This window comes from Oncorhynchus nerka, linkage group LG2, assembly GCF_034236695.1.
Source record: "Oncorhynchus nerka isolate Pitt River linkage group LG2, Oner_Uvic_2.0, whole genome shotgun sequence".
NCBI lineage: Eukaryota > Metazoa > Chordata > Actinopteri > Salmoniformes > Salmonidae > Oncorhynchus > Oncorhynchus nerka.
The window spans coordinates 92531693-92550248 of record NC_088397.1 but is presented as its reverse complement, the minus strand read 5'-3'; the positions used below and the strand labels follow the sequence as shown (position 1 = coordinate 92550248).

At 46.8% G+C, this 18556-nt stretch overlaps 1 protein-coding gene across 2 annotated transcripts in view; it reads right to left on the bottom strand.

The window, feature by feature from the left end:
- Window positions 1-857: 857 nt before the first annotated feature.
- dag1 (dystroglycan 1) overlaps window positions 858-18556 on the bottom strand; it is a 67265-nt gene continuing 49566 nt past the window's right edge. For both annotated transcript variants that reach the window (XM_065004340.1, XM_065004341.1), the window contains exon 3: window positions 858-4923. In XM_065004340.1, the coding sequence (XP_064860412.1) occupies window positions 2656-4923 (2268 nt within the window). In that variant the 3' untranslated portion in view covers window positions 858-2655. The remainder of the gene's footprint in view (window positions 4924-18556) is intronic.

Here is an 18556-nt window from a genome sequence, read left to right as displayed (position 1 = left end):
GGGGAGGAGGAACATCATCATCCTCATTTTGGGGAGGAGGAACATCATCATCATTAAGCGTGTACATCATCATTATGTGTGTACATCATCATCATCATTATGCGTGTACATCATCATCATTATGCGTGTACATCATCATCATCATTATGCGTGTACATCATCATCATTATGTGGGTACATCATCATCATTATGCATGTACATCATCACCATCATTATGCGTGTACATCATCATTATTATGTGTGTACATCATCACCATCATTATGCGTGTACATCATCATCATTATGCGTGTACATCATCATTATGTGGGTTTTCTCATCACCACTCATTTTGGTAGTACACTCATCTAACCTGCATTGACCACTCACCTCCACCGGACATTACCTTACATTATTGCAAAGGGTCACTTTCAAAGTCAAAACTCAATGGGGAAAAACATGATATTACATTTGATAATATGTCAACAACAAAAAAAATCACTTGAAATAGGTGACCCATGAGAAAAGGTACATATTGAAGAATCAATTATCTACGCTAAGATTGAACGAATTGCAATACACTATTTATTTATTTATCTTTTTTTTTTTTAACAATTTGAGGCTGTATCAAAAACTTTGTAAAAAAATTAGATAGAGATTTTATCCACCATTTTGTTCAGTGTTTTCTGGTGATCTTGTTCTTCAGATCTCTCCTCTCCTCTCCTCCTCTCCTCTCCTCTCCTCTCCATCTCCTCTCCTCCATCTCCTCTCCATCTCCTATCCATCTCCTATCCATCTCCTATCCATCTCCTCTCCATCTCCTATCCATCTCCTCTCCTCTCCTATCCATCTCCTCTCCTCTCCTCTCCTCTCCTCTCCTCCTCTCCTCTCCATCTCCTCTCCTCATCTTAATGACCTTTGAGTTGTGAATAAAGATTGTATCCCTTTCAGGACCTTCTAAATCACTCTCAACAGCAAATGAATTGTTTCCCGCATAAACTGTGAGAACAAGAGCATCATCATCACTACATAAAAAAATAATTACTCCTTGTCTAAAATAAACTGCAGGAGGCTTTTTCCATATCTGATTTACACAAACATTTTTTTAAGTATAAATACACTTAATATTATTTCAACAGGCCGATCGATAGCTATATACAGAAGACACATCGCATCACCATAAAGGCAACATGGCATTCAAATGGTCAATGTTATGATCATATTCGGATAAGGGAGCCATTTTAAATAATAATAATAATAATAAAAAGGGGATAGTGTATTGTATTTCCCTCTTGAATGATTTTGGGTGGCTTCGGGATACCCAGGCAAGGTAAAAATCCTTGAGCTTCAAGTCAAAACTACACATCTGATAATAACTGGGCCAGGCTGTTGTAGAATCACAGTTGTCATGGTTGCCTTACGTGCTAACATTAGCTAACGGTAATGTTTGCTTGTTTAGTCCTGACTGGGCTGGGTCTACCTACTTGGTTTACCGTTTCTTTCTGATCCGAGGGAGAGATCCTCTATCTATCTATCTATCTATCTATCTATCTATCTATCTATCTATCTATCTATCTATCAGAACCATCCAGATATAGAGTGGATTTAAAAATAAAACTAATAAAACAAACAGAACGTTTTACATTTCTAATGATTTTTTAGGCCAACTTTGTTATGATCATCTTGACTAGACATTGTGTGAATAAGGATACAAATATACAATTCGTGTTAAAAGGCTAACCTTATTGACTCAAAACACTGACCCACCGCCCGACAAGCCACTGTGTTGTCTGTCTGGCTAGCTGCAGGGCTAGCTGCAGGGCTAGCTGTAGGGTTAGCTGCAGGGCTAGCTGCAGGGTTACCTGCAGGGTTAGCTGCAGGGCTAGCTGCAGAGTTAGCTGCAGGGCTAGCTGCAGGGTTACCTGCAGGGTTAGCTGCAGGGCTAGCTGCAGAGTTAGCTGCAGGGTTAGCTACAGGGCTAGCTGCAGGGCTAGCTGCAGGGCTAGCTGCAGTGTTACCTGCAGGGTTACCTGCAGGGTTAGCTGCAGGGCTAGCTGCAGAGTTAGCTGCAGGGTTAGCTACAGGGCTAGCTGCAGGGCTAGCTGCAGGGCTGGTGCAGATCCACATGATTATGATGTTTCTGTTTTTATTCATAGAACTCTCTCTCTCTCTATTAAAAACATTTTATGCCTGCAGTGTGTTTGTTTATTATCTTCTTGTATTATTCAAGATAAAATAACATAAAAAGAGTGTTGTTAAGCAAGTCGTTTGAAGTCAGCCCCCCCCCCCAAAAAACAAACGAAACAGAACCAAATAACTAAATTAAAACAAAAGCCCATTAAGTTTCAAACAGAGAAGAAAAAAAAAATCGCTGGGACCAGAGGGGCGTGTCTTCCCAAACTAGCCATTCAGCTGTAGCCAATGAGACGACAGACTGAATAGTGTCCTTTTTGTGGCTACTGTCGCCGCGGCTAACATCTAGTTCTCCCTCCCTCCCATCTTTCCAATAACTTGAACTTCAATCAGATCACCCCATAACCCTCCCAACCCAAAATCCAAAGTTTGTTCCCACTTTGTCCTCCTCCTCCCACCCCTTATTTCCAAACAGACACTGGATTGAGACCGTTACAAGTCCCCCTGCTTCCCTCCTCCTTCTCTGGAGGAGCCTGCTAAACCCTTAGGGTGGCACGTAAGGTGGTGGGGATCTGTAAGGGGTCATGTTCTTTGGACGAGATCCTTTACCTTCCATGGGTGCGGTGAAGGGGGGCGGGGGCTGGTAGGGGGGCGCGTTGGGGTCCTCGTCCCTCAGAGCCGTGTACTCACCCAGAAGGTCCTGGTTCAGGGGGGTGGTCTCTGGACTGGCCATGTTAGGGTACTCCGGTGGGGGAAGAGGGGGTTTCTCCTCCTGCAGGATGAGCGGCATGGAGGAGGACGGGGGCGGCTTGGAATCGTCAAGCTCGTCTGCAAAGATTATGGGCACACCCTTCTTGATGAAGGTAGCCTGATCCTCGATGGTCAGCTTGCCCTTGCGCTTCTTGCGGTAGCAGATCATGGCGATGATGCCAGCGATCAGCAAGATGGCCGCCACCACCACGGCCGGAATCACCGTGTGGAGGTAGACGTCGTCTGTGCTCTGGCGTCCGGTGCCCAGTGCCGGTGTGACAGCTGGAGGGATAGGGATAGTGATTTCACCAGGCGGGACAAACATGTAGTTCCGGCAGGCACCCGTTCCTTTGACCTTGATGCTGATGGGTATGAAGTCCGGTTCCATGGCGGAGATGAAGGTCTGGGAGGGCCTTCCCTGGGCATCAGAGATCCTCCTGGACATGGTCTGAATCTGCTCCTTGGGACAAGGGTTCTGCTGGAGGCTGTTGTTGGTCCACTCCACCACGATGGATCCCTTGGTGATGTTCCTCAGGGTGACCGTGCTGCTGTTGCGGTCACCGAACGAGTACGCCAGCTTCTTGATGAGCAGAATCTTCTTGTGGATGTCATTGGTCACCAGGCGCGGTTCTCCGTGTAAGCGGGCCTGGAACAGGACCGGGGACTTATCGTTGGATGCCCAGCGGTTCACGCGGACCTCGAAGGCGTCGATCGCGTTCAGACCACCCTTATCGGTGGCCTGCATGAAGTACTCGTGCTTCCCAACGTGATTTGAGTCTGGAAGACCGTATAGCAGCTGGCTTGTGCTATTAAACTGTATCCAGGAGTAATCCCCGACAACTTCGTTGTGGTTCATCCTCAAGGTCAACCTTAGTTTGTCTGTTGTACCGTCCTCCTTGTCAAAGAACGTATCGGATGGGATCTTCACTTCAAAGTATGTGCCCACGAAGGCATTGACCTGATCGATGGGGTTGCGGAGATCTGGTTTCTCGTTTCTTGGGTCAGGCACGATGGACGAAGGGGTGGTGCGCCTGGCTGGTTTGGCTGTGGTGGTCTTGGACTCCCTTGGCATCGGAGTGGTCTTCGGTCTCTTTGGTTTCTTGGTTGGCTTTCTGGTGGCAACTGTGGTGGGTGGAGGGAGTGTCGGTGTAGCTTCCACAACGGTATGCCTGGTCATAGTGGGTTCAATGGAGATGGTACTAGTGGACTCCATCACTCTGGTTGGCAGGGGTGCACCCTGAGTGGGAGTGTGGGCATATGAGTCTCTGACACGGATCGTGGGCTTCATGGGCAAGGGCACAGGCCCTCTCATGGGTGGGGCAGAGTTGTCTGTGGGGGCAGCAATGGCAGGTGACGACAGGGTGGGTACGATGCGAATAGGGGGCTCGACAACAGACGTTGGGGGAAGCACAACAAGAACCGGGGTAGGGGTATTGTTGAGCTGGCGCCTCACCCGTTTGGGGATATGAGGCTTCTTGTTGGCGATGTGCCAACCGACCACAGGGTATCCCAGCTGAGCAGACATAGTGCCTTCTTTCGCTGGCGCCTGGACGCTGCTGATGTTGGGGACATTGCTCTGGTCCAGGGAACAGCCCAGCTTCCAGGATAACAGGGCTCCGTTCTCCACCACCTTTTTGGCATTTCCCGGTCCGGCCATGAAGGCGGTCATGTCGAACAATCTGTTGTTGACCACGGGAAGTATCTTCATGTGCTGGAGCTCCACGCCAGAGAACTTCTTCATTTTGCCCAGCAGCTCCACCCTCTGCCTGGAGCTCATCTTGGTGAGGTCGGCGTCCAGAATCACTGTGAGTACCGTCACCGGTTCCTCTGTGCCGCAGACAAACGGCTTGACCTCATTGTTGGATGCTGACTGAATGGCTAGCTGGATCGGGTCCACATGTTCCTCTGGGTGCACCTCGATGGAGAAGATGTCCTGGCTGCCGTTTGATGTGGAGACGGCGATGTAGTGGACACCCTTGTCCTCCTCCAGTGGTAGACCCTGTAGGATGTTGCTCTTCCAGTGTAGCCATGCTGGTAGCGTCTCCTTGCCTGACTCAGTGATCTGAAGAAAAAAAAACAAAGATAAACAGAGTTGATAAGTCTCTCTTGTTTTGATGAATAATTTAAGCTAGAATACAAGAAAACAACAACAACAAGCAAAATAATAATTTTACGCCCACTACATTTACCATTTCTGTTCTACCCACAGCATGACTACGTCTTTGATGATACAACCTGTTTACAATTCATTATGATACAGAAGAAAAGAACATAAGAGATCTAATCTTGGCTTTGGTTCATAAATAACATTTGGATAACAATTGGATTGCACTAACATCTTTTTAAAACGGCTAATTGTGCAAAACAAAATCTATAAATGTTGAGGCAATCATTAAAAATGTACAACGCTGTTAATTAACACAACTTCAATTTTCCGATTCGTGCAAATCTAGGTTTCTTGACACTTTTAAAGGTGAGAGAGAACACGATTCAATAAAAAACTGAACATAAAATATCTTCCATATAACCAGTGTGGTTACGACATCTACTGTAAGTAACCTAGTTCTACTACTGGTTTAAGTCCCATGAACATTGACTGGTAAGAAAGAAGGGAACAAAGAGGAACATGTTTCAGAGGCATCAAACTCAGGGGACAGACTATTTTCTAGAAGTATGTTTCAGAGGCATCAAACTCAGGGGACGGACTATTTTCTAGAAGTATGTTTCAGAGGCATCAAACTCAGGGGACGGACTCTTTTCTAGAAGTATGTTTCAGAGGCAGCAAACTCAGGGGACGGACTCTTTTCTAGAAGTATGTTTCAGAGGCATCAAACTCAGGGGACGGACTCTTTTCTAGAAGTATGTTTCAGAGGCATCAAACTCAGGGGACAGACTCTTTTCTAGAAGTATGTTTCAGAGGCATCAAACTCAGGGGACAGACTATTTTCTAGAAGTATGTTTCAGAGGCATCAAACTCAGGGGACGGACTCTTTTCTAGAAGTATGTTTCAGAGGCATCAAACTCAGGGGACAGACTATTTTCTAGAAGTATGTTTCAGAGGCATCAAACTCAGGGGACAGACTATTCTCTAGAAGTATGTTTCAGAGGCATCAAACTCATCTATAAAATATAGACACAGACTGTTTTAGACACGATCAATTCAAATAAGACGATATTGAATTTAGCCATTTGTGCATGAAACCTCTAGACATGTTATTTAGATGGTACCTGAGCTACAGTATAACATCACAAATAAGACTTGGGATGCACATTGTCTAATACAGCTAACACAAGAATTTAGCATAACCAATTAGGCATTTAGAGATATTATATTCATTCCAGGAATCTGACAGGGAAATATATCACAGGGGAATGACAAAGCATTCAAATAAATAAAAATAAAAAACAACTAATGCTTCCTCTGATTCCCTCCTAGCTCCAAACAACAAGTTCATTTTGCGGATGAAAAATCGTATAGTTGATAAATTATGTAGAGCCCAGCGTTCCCAAGATGGATCATTAATGGTCTAACCAATACACAGCCATCACCAGGGACAAGAAACAGCAGCTGGGCTTTTTACAGCGTTCAGTCCCTCAGCCTCCTGCTTTTAGACACACACAAATGGACAGGCGAATACACACACACACACTTCCCCCATTAACACTCCTCCACCTCCTACCGTTGCATTTGACAACTATGGTGATGGATAAAGAGGTGATGTATCCAAAAGCCTTTGGCTGATATCACCAGGAGATGATGAGATGATGTCTGTGAAGTGTGTGTGTGTGTGTGTGTGCGCGTGTGTGTGCGATGATGAATACACAGCAGGAGGCAGCTGCTCTGCCCCCCTTTCTCCACACTTTAATAGTGAAGTTAATTAAACCAGGGGGTTGTTAATCTCATCAAAGACACTAACTATAGTGTCCCCGATGGCACCCTATTCCCTATAATAGTGCACTACCTCTGACCAGGGCCCACAGCCACCCACTATAGGGAATAGGGTGCCATTTGGGGACTCCTCCGCTAACTGTTTGATGAATAGTGTACTGATTTCTGCTCGTAGCCCCAAAACCCACCGTCGAAACCCACTGTGACTATCAGCTTCTCTGACTGTTAGCTTCTCTGATATCTAACACTGCATGGGGAGAAGAGGAATCTACGACATGACGGAGGAAAAAGAGGGATGGAGGGATGAGAACTGGATGAGTGAGGGGGGTCCTATCACCCAAGGCATCGGGCCTAATCAACATCTAAGTATCTAAGACATACTTTAACTGTTTTCATTAATGATATCCTCAGCCCTCGATCAATCCACACCACCATCATTTAGGTATAACAGATTTGATATTCAGTAGCCACCAGGGAGGGAAAAGGCACACATGGTCACAGCCGTGTCGACAGCCAAACAGATAACATTCATATGAAAGAGAGAAGGACTGGCTGACTGACTGGGCATGTCTTTGTGTTATGATTTGGTGAAGGACTGAAATGTAGAGAGGGAGGGTGGGACAGAAAGGCTGAAACAGGGAGGGAGGGAGGGAGGAGGGTGGGACAGAGAGGCTGAAACAGGGAGGGAGGGTGGGACAGAGAGGCTGAAACAGGGAGGGAGGGAGGGACAGAGAGGCTGAAACAGGGAGGGAGGGAGGGAGGGAGGGAGGGAGGGACAGAGAGGCTGAAACAGGGAGGAAGGGAGGGAGGGAGGGAGCATAGGGAGGGTGGCGTTTTATTGGCACAGCTGATTCTTTCCACTGGAAAATGTGAGTGAAAGAGAGGAGAGAAGAGGAAGAGAGGGACTCCGTTAGAGTGGTAGCTAGGCAGGCAGACAGTCGGAGGTTTATGAGAAACTAGTCACTCTCCAATCGAGCCCATTTGAAACTTTTAAACATTTATATCACTGTATTCTAGTGCTGTTCAGCAGTAGAGTGATAGTATTCTGTCCTGGAATACAGCCTTTTCTTGTTTTACTTTCCACTGTGGGAAACTGTGGATCATGGAAAATGATATCTAGGCTGTGTCTGGAAATATTCTGATGATGTCAATACTGAATAATCACAGAATGATAAAAACACCCTGTGAGGGCAATTTCAGAAAAAAATATGGTTTGTCACTAAAATGTAGTGATCTATTCTCACTCACACACACACACACACACACACACAGCTATACTATTGAGGAGCCAGAGAGAACGAAAGAGAAGGGAACAAAAGAGAGACGAGAGAGAGAGACGAGAGAGAGAGAGACAGAGACGAGAGAGAGACGAGAGAGAGACAGAGACGAGAGAGAGACAGAGACGAGAGAGAGAGAGAGACAGAGACGAGAGAGAGAGAGACAGAGACGAGAGAGAGAGACAGAGACGAGAGAGAGACAGAGACGAGAGAGAGAGACAGAGACGAGAGAGAGACAGAGACGAGAGAGAGAGACGAGAGAGAGAGAGAGACAGAGACGAGAGAGAGACAGAGACGAGAGAGACAGAGACGAGAGAGAGACAGAGACGAGAGAGAGACAGAGACGAGAGAGAGAGAGACAGAGACGAGAGAGACAGAGACGAGAGAGACAGAGACGAGAGAGAGAGAGACAGAGACGAGAGAAGTGTAACTTGCTTTGGCAATGTAAACATGTTTCCCATGCCAATAAAGCTCCTTGAATTGAATTGAGAGAGAGACAGAGAGAGAGAGAGAGAAAGAAAGACAGAATGAGAAAGAGAGACAGAATGAGAAAGAGAGACAGAATGAGGTAGAGAGACAGGCCCCCAGTTCACTCTAGTTTCTCTCCCCCTCGGGTAAATCAACAACATTTGCTTGCAGATACTCTAATAAATAGTTCTTCAGAAGGAAAACGAGGAGAAGCTGGCATTAGTTCAACTCCTGTAGTGACGAAGAGAAAGACAATGGGGAAGGAGGAGAGAAAGACAATGGGGAAGGAGAAGGGAGAGAAAGACAATGGAAGGAGAAGGGAGAGAAAGACAATGGAAGGAGAAGGGAGAGAAAGACAATGGAAGGAGAAGGGAGAGGAAGGCAATGGGGAAGGAGAAGGGAGAGAAAGACAATGGAAGGAGAAGGGAGAGAAAGACAATGGGGAAGGAGAAGGGAGAGGAAGATAATGGGGAAGGAGAAGGGAGAGAAAGATAATGGAAGGAGAAGGGAGAGAAAGACAATGGGGAAGGAGAAGGGAGAGAAAGATAATGGGGAAGGAGAAGGGAGAGAAAGATAATGGAAGGAGAAGGGAGAGAAAGATAATGGAAGGAGAAGGGAGAGAAAGACAATGGAAGGAGAAGGGAGAGAAAGACAATGTGGAAGGAGAAGGGAGAGAAAGACAATGGAAGGAGAAGGGAGAGAAAGACAATGGAAGGAGAAGGGAGAGAAAGACAATGGAAGGAGAAGGTAGAGGAAGACAATGGAAGGAGAAGGGAGAGAAAGACAATGGAAGGAGAAGGGAGAGAAAGACAATGGAAGGAGAAGGGAGAGGAAGACAATGTGGAAGGAGAAGGGAGAGAAAGACAATGGGGAAGGAGAAGGGAGAGGAAGACAATGGAAGGAGAAGGGACAGAAAGACAATGGAAGGAGAAGGGAGAGAAATACAATGGAAGGAGAAGGGAGAGAAAGACAATGGGGAAGGAGAAGGGAGAGGAAGACAATGGGGAAGGAGAAGGGAGAGGAAGACAATGGAAGGAGAAGGGAGAGAAAGACAATGGAAGGAGAAGGGAGAGAAAGACAATGTGGAAGGAGAAGGGAGAGAAAGACAATGGAAGGAGAAGGGAGAGAAAGACAATGGGGAAGGAGAAGGGAGAGAAAGACAATGTGGAAGGAGAAGGGAGAGAAAGACAATGGGGAAGGAGAAGGGAGAGAAAGACAATGGAAGGAGAAGGGAGAGAAAGACAATGGAAGGAGAAGGGAGAGAAAGACAATGGAAGGAGAAGGGAGAGAAAGACAATGGAAGGAGAAGGGAGAGAAAGACAATGGAAGGAGAAGGGAGAGGAAGACAATGGAAGGAGAAGGGAGAGAAAGACAATGGGGAAGGAGAAGGGAGAGGAAGACAATGGAAGGAGAAGGGAGAGAAAGACAATGGAAGGAGAAGGTAGAGGAAGACAATGGAAGGAGAAGGGAGAGAAAGACAATGGAAGGAGAAGGGAGAGAAAGACAATGGAAGGAGAAGGGAGAGGAAGACAATGTGGAAGGAGAAGGGAGAGAAAGACAATGGGGAAGGAGAAGGGAGAGAAAGACAATGGGGAAGGAGAAGGGAGAGGAAGACAATGGAAGGAGAAGGGAGAGAAAGACAATGGAAGGAGAAGGGAGAGAAAGACAATGGAAGGAGAAGGGAGAGAAAGACAATGGGGAAGGAGAAGGGAGAGGAAGACAATGGAAGGAGAAGGGAGAGAAAGACAATGGGGAAGGAGAAGGGAGAGGAAGACAATGGGGAAGGAGAAGGGAGAGAAAGACAATGGAAGGAGAAGGGAGAGAAAGACAATTTGGAAGGAGAAGGGAGAGAAAGACAATTTGGAAGGAGAAGGGAGAGGAAGACAATGGAAGGAGAAGGGAGAGAAAGACAATGGGGAAGGAGAAGGGAGAGAAAGACAATGGAAGGAGAAGGGAGAGAAAGACAATGGAAGGAGAAGGGAGAGAAAGACAATGGAAGGAGAAGGGAGAGAAAGACAATGGAAGGAGAAGGGAGAGAAAGACAATGGAAGGAGAAGGGAGAGAAAGACAATGGAAGGAGAAGGTAGAGGAAGACAATGGGGAAGGAGAAGGGAGAGGAAGACAATGGAAGGAGAAGGGAGAGGAAGACAATGTAGAAGGAGAAGGTAGATGAAGACAATGGAAGGAGAAGGGAGAGGAAGACAATGGAAGGAGAAGGCAGAGGAAGACAATGGAAGGAGAAGGGAGAGAAAGACAATGGGGAAGGAGAAGGGAGAGGAAGATAATGGGGAAGGAGAAGGGAGAGGAAGATAATGGGGAAGGAGAAGGGAGAGGAAGACAATGGGGAAGGAGAAGGGAGAGGAAGACAATGGGGAAGGAGAAGGGAGAGGAAGACAATGGGGAAGGAGAAGGGAGAGAAAGACAATTTGGAAGGAGAAGGGAGAGAAAGACAATTTGGAAGGAGAAGGGAGAGAAAGACAATTTGGAAGGAGAAGGGAGAGGAAGACAATGGAAGGAGAAGGGAGAGGAAGACAATGTGGAAGGAGAAGGGAGAGAAAGACAATGGAAGGAGAAGGGAGAGAATGACAATTTGGAAGGAGAAGGGAGAGAAAGACAATTTGGAAGGAGAAGGGAGAGAAAGACAATGGAAGGAGAAGGGAGAGAAAGACAATTTGGAAGGAGAAGGGAGAGAAAGACAATGGGGAAGGAGAAGGGAGAGAAAGACAATGGAAGGAGAAGGGAGAGGAAGTCAATGGAAGGAGAAGGGAGAGAAAGACAATGGAAGGAGAAGGGAGAGGAAGACAATGGGGAAGGAGAAGGTAGAGGAAGACAATGGAAGGAGAAGGGAGAGAAAGACAATGGGGAAGGGAGAGGAAGACAATGGAAGGAGAAGGGAGAGGAAGACAATGTGGAAGGAGAAGGGAGAGAAAGACAATGGGGAAGGAGAAGGGAGAGGAAGACAATGGGGAAGGGAGAGGAAGACAATGGAAGGAGAAGGGAGAGAAAGACAATGGGGAAGGAGAAGGGAGAGGAAGACAATGGGGAAGGAGAAGGGAGAGGAAGACAATGGGGAAGGAGAAGGGAGAGAAAGACAATGGAAGGAGAAGGGAGAGAAAGACAATGGAAGGAGAAGGGAGAGGAAGACAATGGGGAAGGAGAAGGTAGAGGAAGACAATGGGGAAGGAGAAGGGAGAGGAAGACAATGGGGAAGGAGAAGGGAGAGGAAGACAATGGGGAAGGAGAAGGGAGAGGAAGATAATGGGGAAGGAGAATGGGGAAGGAGAGGAAGATAATGGGGAAGGAGAAGGGAGAGGAAGACAATGGGGAAGGAGAAGGGAGAGGAAGACAATGGGGAAGGAGAATGGGGGGAGGAGGAAGACAATGGGGAAGGAGAATGGGGAAGGAGAGAAAGACAATGGGGAAGGAGAAGGGAGAGGAAGACAATGGAAGGAGAAGGAGAGAAAGACAATGGGGAAGGAGAATGGGGAAGGAGAGGGAGGAAGATAATGGGGAAGGAGAAGGAGAGGAAGACAATGGGGAAGGAGAAGGGAGAGGAAGACAATGGGGAAGGAGAAGGGAGAGGAAGACAATGGGGAAGGAGAAGGGAGAGGAAGACAATGGAAGGAGAAGGGAGAGAAAGACAATGGGGAAGGAGAAGGGAGAGGAAGACAATGGGGAAGGGAGAGGAAGACAATGGAAGGAGAAGGGAGAGGAAGACAATGTGGAAGGAGAAGGGAGAGAAAGAATAATAGGGAAGGAGAAAGAAAAGCTACTGAGTACATTGAAGACGTTAGAGCTCGACGTCTGCAGAATAGCACACACAGAATAATAGTGGGTTATAAGTGGTCTGTGTCCTGTTCTCTGCTAGCTGGCCCTGTCACTGAGATTGTCCCAAATGGCACCCTATTCCCTATTTATTACACTAGTTTTGACCAGGGCTCGTATGCTCTTGGTTAAAGTAGTGCACTATATAGGGAATAGGGTGCCATTTGGGACACAAACACAGAGTGAACTAAGATGACTGGAGTAAACTAAACTCCCCTTCAGTGTTCCCATCCTGTCAGACCCACAGACTAATGCTGCTTCGCCTCAGGAATGACTCACTGTCAGTGAAACTCTTTCTGTTCTGGTCTGTTGTGTTCTGTACAGTAAATAAGAGACTTCTAAGAGAAAGACAGAGTGTGTGTGTGTGTGTGCGTGTAAATAAAATAGTTCTCTCTCTCGGAGTGGTTGCATCATCACAGTGTCAATACAGATTGGCGAATAGCTATGGAGCAGATAAACAACAAATAAAGAATTGGACCAGATGTACTTACCTTTGTGATGTAAGTGGAAGGAGGTGTACCACAACAACATTCAGGGATACACACACACACACAGGCACGCACACACACACACAGGCACGCACACACACGCACACACACACACACACAGGCACGCACACACACACACACACACAGGCACACACACACACAGTCACGCACACACAGGCACGCACACACACACACACACACACACAGGCACGCACACACACACAGGCACGCACACACACACAGGCACGCACACACACACACAGGCACGCACACACACACACACAGGCACACACACACACACACACACACACAAAGGCACGCACACACACACACACACACACACACAGGCACGCACACACACACACACAAACACAGGCACGCACACACAGGCACGCACACACACACACACACACACACACAAAGGCACACACACACACACACACACACACACAGGCACGCACACACACACACACACACACACACACACACACAAACACAGGCACGCACACACACACACACACACACACACAGGCACGCACACACACACACACACACACACACACAGGCACGCACACACACACACACACACAGGCACGCACACACACACACACACACACACAGGCACGCACACACACACACACACACAGGCACGCACACACACACACACACAGGCACGCACACACACACAGGCACGCACACACACACAGGCACGCACACACGGATACACACACACAGGCACGCACACACACACAGGCACGCGCGCACACACACACGCACACACAGGCACGCGCACAGACACAGGCACGCACACACACACACACAGGCACGCACACACACGCACACACGGATACACACACACACGGACACACACGCACACACGGATACACACAGTGAAAGTACACTGAACAAAAATGTAAAACGCAACAATTTCTAATATTTTGCTGTTACAGTTCATATCAGGAAATCAATCAATTGAAATAAATAAATTAGGCCCTAATCTATGAATTTCAGATGACTGGGCAGGGGTGCAGCCATGGGCATAGGCCCACCCCACTTGGGAGCCAGGTCCACCCACTTGGGAGCCAGGTCCACCCACTTGGGAGCCAGGTCCACCCACTTGGGAGCCAGGCCCACCCACTTGGGAGCCAGGCCCACCCACTTGGGAGCCAGGCCCACCCACTTGGGAGCCAGGTCCACCCACTTGGGAGCCAGGTCCATCCACTTGGGAGCCAGGTCCATCCACTTGGGAGCCAGGCCCACCCACTTGGAAGCAGGTCATCCCAATTAACCCCAGCCCCCCTCAGACGATCCCGCAGGTGAAAAAGTTGGATGTGGAGGTCCTGGGCTGCCGTGGTTAGAGGTGGTCTGCGGTTCTGAGGCCGGTTGGATGTACTGTCAAATTCTCTAAAACGATGTTGGAGGAGGCTTATGGTCGAGAAATGAACATTAAATTATCTGGCAACATTTCTGGAGGACATTACTGCAGAGAGCATGCCAATAGCTCTCTCAAAACTTGAAACATCTATGGCATTGTGTTGTGTGACAAAACTGCACATTTTAGAGTGGCCTTTTATTGTCCCCAGTACAAGGTGCACCTGTGTAATGATCATGCTGTTTAATCAGCTTCTTGATATGCCACACCTGTCAGGTGGATGGATTATCTTGGCAAAGGATAAAATGCTCACTAACATGGATGTAAACACATTTGTGCACAACATTTGAGAAAAGACAGTTGACATGATAATCGTAGTGTGGATTTCCTCACATGATTAATTAAATGTTAACTGCAAAGTTACTGCTTACCAGACAAAAGTATATATTTTTTATTTGACCTTTATTTAACTAGGCAAATCAGTTAAGAACAAATTCTTATTTTCAATGACGGACTAGGAACAGTGGGTTAACTGCCTGTTCAGGGGCAGAACGACAGATCTGTACCTTGTCAGCTCGGGGGTTTGAACTAGCAGCCTTTTAGGTTATGAGTCCAACGCTCTAACCACTAGGCTACCCTGCCACCTCTACACTCTAACCACTAGGCTACCCTGCCACCTCTACACTCTAACCACTAGGCTACCCTGCCACCTCTACACTCTAACCACTAGGCTACCCTGCCACCTCTACACTCTAACCACTAGGCTACCCTGCCACCTCTACACTCTAACCACTAGGCTACCCTGCCACCTCTACACTCTAACCACTAGGCTACCCTGCCACCTCTACACTCTAACCACTAGGCTACCCTGCCACCTCTACACTCTAACCACTAGGCTACCCTGCCACCTCTACACTCTAACCACTAGGCTACCCTGCCACCTCTACACTCTAACCACTAGGCTACCCTGCCACCTCTACACTCTAACCACTAGGCTACCCTGCCACCTCTACACTCTAACCACTAGGCTACCCTGCCACCTCTACACTCTAACCACTAGGCTACCCTGCCACCTCTACACTCTAACCACTAGGTTACCCTGCCACCTCTACACTCTAACCACTAGGCTACCTGCCACCTCTACACTCTAACCACTAGGTTACCCTGCCACCTCTACACTCTAACCACTAGGCTACCTGCCACCTCTACACTCTAACCACTAGGCTACCTGCCACCTCTACACTCTAACCACTAGGCTACCCTGCCACCTCTACACTCTAACCACTAGGTTACCCTGCCACCTCTACACTCTAACCACTAGGCTACCCTGCCACCTCTACACTCTAACCACTAGGCTACCTGCCACCTCTACACTCTAACCACTAGGCTACCCTGCCACCTCTACACTCTAACCACTAGGCTACCCTGCCACCTCTACACTCTAACCACTAGGCTACCCTGCCACCTCTACACTCTAACCACTAGGCTATCATGAGGAATATATCATTTGTATCTGCTATTTGCAAACTTTGCCATGAAATGAGCAGCAGCAGTATAGCACCATCACAAGACAGGCACATTAGACGACACATTCCTCACTCACTAGACACCCAATTAAAGGGCCAGATGCCCAATTAAAGGGCCAGATGCCCAATTAAAGGGCCAGATGCCCAATTAAAGGGCCAGATGCCCAATTAAAAAGGGCCAGACGCCCAACTAAAGGGCCAGATGCCCAATTAAAGGGCCAGATGCCCAATTAAAAAGGGCCAGACGCCCAACTAAAAAGGGCCAGACGCCCAACTAAAAAGGGCCAGACGCCCAACTAAAAAGGGCCAGACGCCCAACTAAAAAGGGCCAGACGCCCAACCAAAAAGGGCCAGACGCCCAAGTAAAAGGGCCAGACGCCCAACTAAAAAGGGCCAGACACCCAACTAAAAAGGTCCAGATGCCCAATTAAAAGGGCCAGACGCCCAACTAAAAAGGTCCAGATGCCCAATTAAAAGGGCCAGACGCCCAATTAAAGGGCAAGATGCCCAATTAAAGGGCCAGATGCCCAATTAAAAAGGGCCAGATGCCCAATTAAAAAGGGCCAGATGCCCAATTAAAAAGGGCCAGATGCCCAATTAAAGGGCAAGATGCCCAATTAAAGGGCCAGACGTCCAATTAAAAGGGCCAGATACCCAATTTGTTTGTTTTCTTCCAGACCTAAAAAAAAGGTCTTCAAATGTGATTTAACCATTGACATGGACTCAGAACATCCTATTATTTGTCTATGAACAATTGTAATTTTGAGAATTGACAAATAAAACCAAATCTAAAACTTGGTAAAAAAATTAAACTGAGAAAACTATTTGGGAAAATATAAAACAGAATTTGGGGGAAAATCTGAGATTTTATACACCCCTCCCTGCTTAGAGTTGTTTATTAACCATTATTTTACCAGGTATATTGACAGGAAACATAGTGCACTACCTTCTTTGTACACTAATAGAGTAGAAAGTAGTGCACTAAGGACCAGTGTAAGAGTTGCAGGGTAGAGGAGAAGATAAGAATGTTCCGATTTGAAAGCTGGAAAGAAATTAGTAGCTTGAGACTAAAGAGTCTCACCAAGACTGGCTTGAACTTCATGACACCAGTGGTAGGTACCCAGCTTAGTTTCTATGCAGAGGGGAATCAAAACCTAACAAATGAGAATGGATGGAAGGACGGACGGAGGGAGGGAGGGACTCTGACTGGTACGAGCCACTCTGGATGGAATGATTTGGCTACATCTGACCAGAGAACTGAGAGAACTCAAATGTTCCATTTTTATCTTGGGTCCTTCATCCATCCTACTAATAGAAGTTTTCTGCTGCCACACTGCCAAGCCTAATTAGGTTTCAATGTGAGTCTTTGTGTGTCCGAATAGAGGGGTTTCAGGGAAACAGAGAGGAAAAGAGAAAAATAGAGTCCTGTCGTCTGGTTGCCATCGTTGGAGAGGAGGGAAGTATAGACAACAGGGATATCTTTCTCCATTTATCAGAGACAGGCTGATTTCACTGTAACAGATCCACCTGGTTGTCATCGTTGGAGAGGAGGGAAGTATAGACAACAGGGATATCTTTCTCCATTTATCAGAGACAGGCTGATTTCACTGTAACAGATCCACCTGGTTGCCATCGTTGGAGAGGAGGGAAGTATAGACAACAGGGATATCTTTCTCCATTTATCAGAGACAGGCTGATTTCACTGTAACAGATCCACCTGGTTGCCATCGTTGGAGAGGAGTAACAGACCTGGTTGCCATCGTTGGATAGACAACAGGGATATCTTTCTCCATTTATCAGAGACAGGCTGATTTCACTGTAACAGATCCACCTGGTTGTCATCGTTGGAGAGGAGGGAAGTATAGACAACAGGGATATCTTTCTCCATTTATCAGACACAGGCTGATTTCACTGGAACAGATCCACTTGGACATTCAAGCAGACTGAACATGTTTCTCAGGATATCTTTCTCCATTTATCAGACACAGGCTGATTTCACTGGAACAGATCCACTTGGACATTCAAGCAGACTGAACATGTTTCTCTATCTTTCCGTTGAAAAGGAGATTCAGAAACACTTTGTATCTAGTATTGTAGTGGGGCTGAAAACAACAAGAACCTCACAACAGTTCTATTCTATTCCTTGCAATCTAAAGAAGCACTGCAACAATTAAATATACTGAAGTACATTTTTTAAAATTGATTTAACTATGCAAGTCAGTTAAGAAAAAAATATTATTTACAATGACAGCCTACGGGTGGGTTAACTGCCTTGTTGAGGAGCCGAACGACATATTTTTACCTTGTCAGCTCGGGGATACGATCCAGCAACCTTTCGGTTGGCCCAATGCTTTAACCACTAGGCTACCTGCCGCCCCTTGCCTTAGAAGCCTACATGTTCTTAGAACCATCTAGAGATTTCTATAGAGCATACAGTTTGAAGTCGGGAGTTTACATACACCTTAGCCAAATACATGTAAACTCAGTTTTTCACAATTCCTGACATTTAATCCCAGTAAAAATTTCCTGTATTAGGTCAGTTAGGATCACCACTTTATTTTAAGAATGTGAAATGTCATAATAATAGTAGAGAGAAGGATTTTATTTCAGCTTTTATTTATTTCATCACATTCCCAGTGGGTCAGAAGTTTACAGATGTTTACACTCAATTCGTATTTGGTAGCATTGCCTTTAAATTGTTTCACTTGGGTGAAACGTTTCGGGTAGCCTTCACAACTTTCCCACAATAAGTTGGGTGAATTTTGTCCCATTCCTCCTGACAGAGCTGATGTAACTGAGTCAGGTTTGTAGGTCTCCTTGCTCGCACATGCTTTTTCAGTTCTGCCCCCC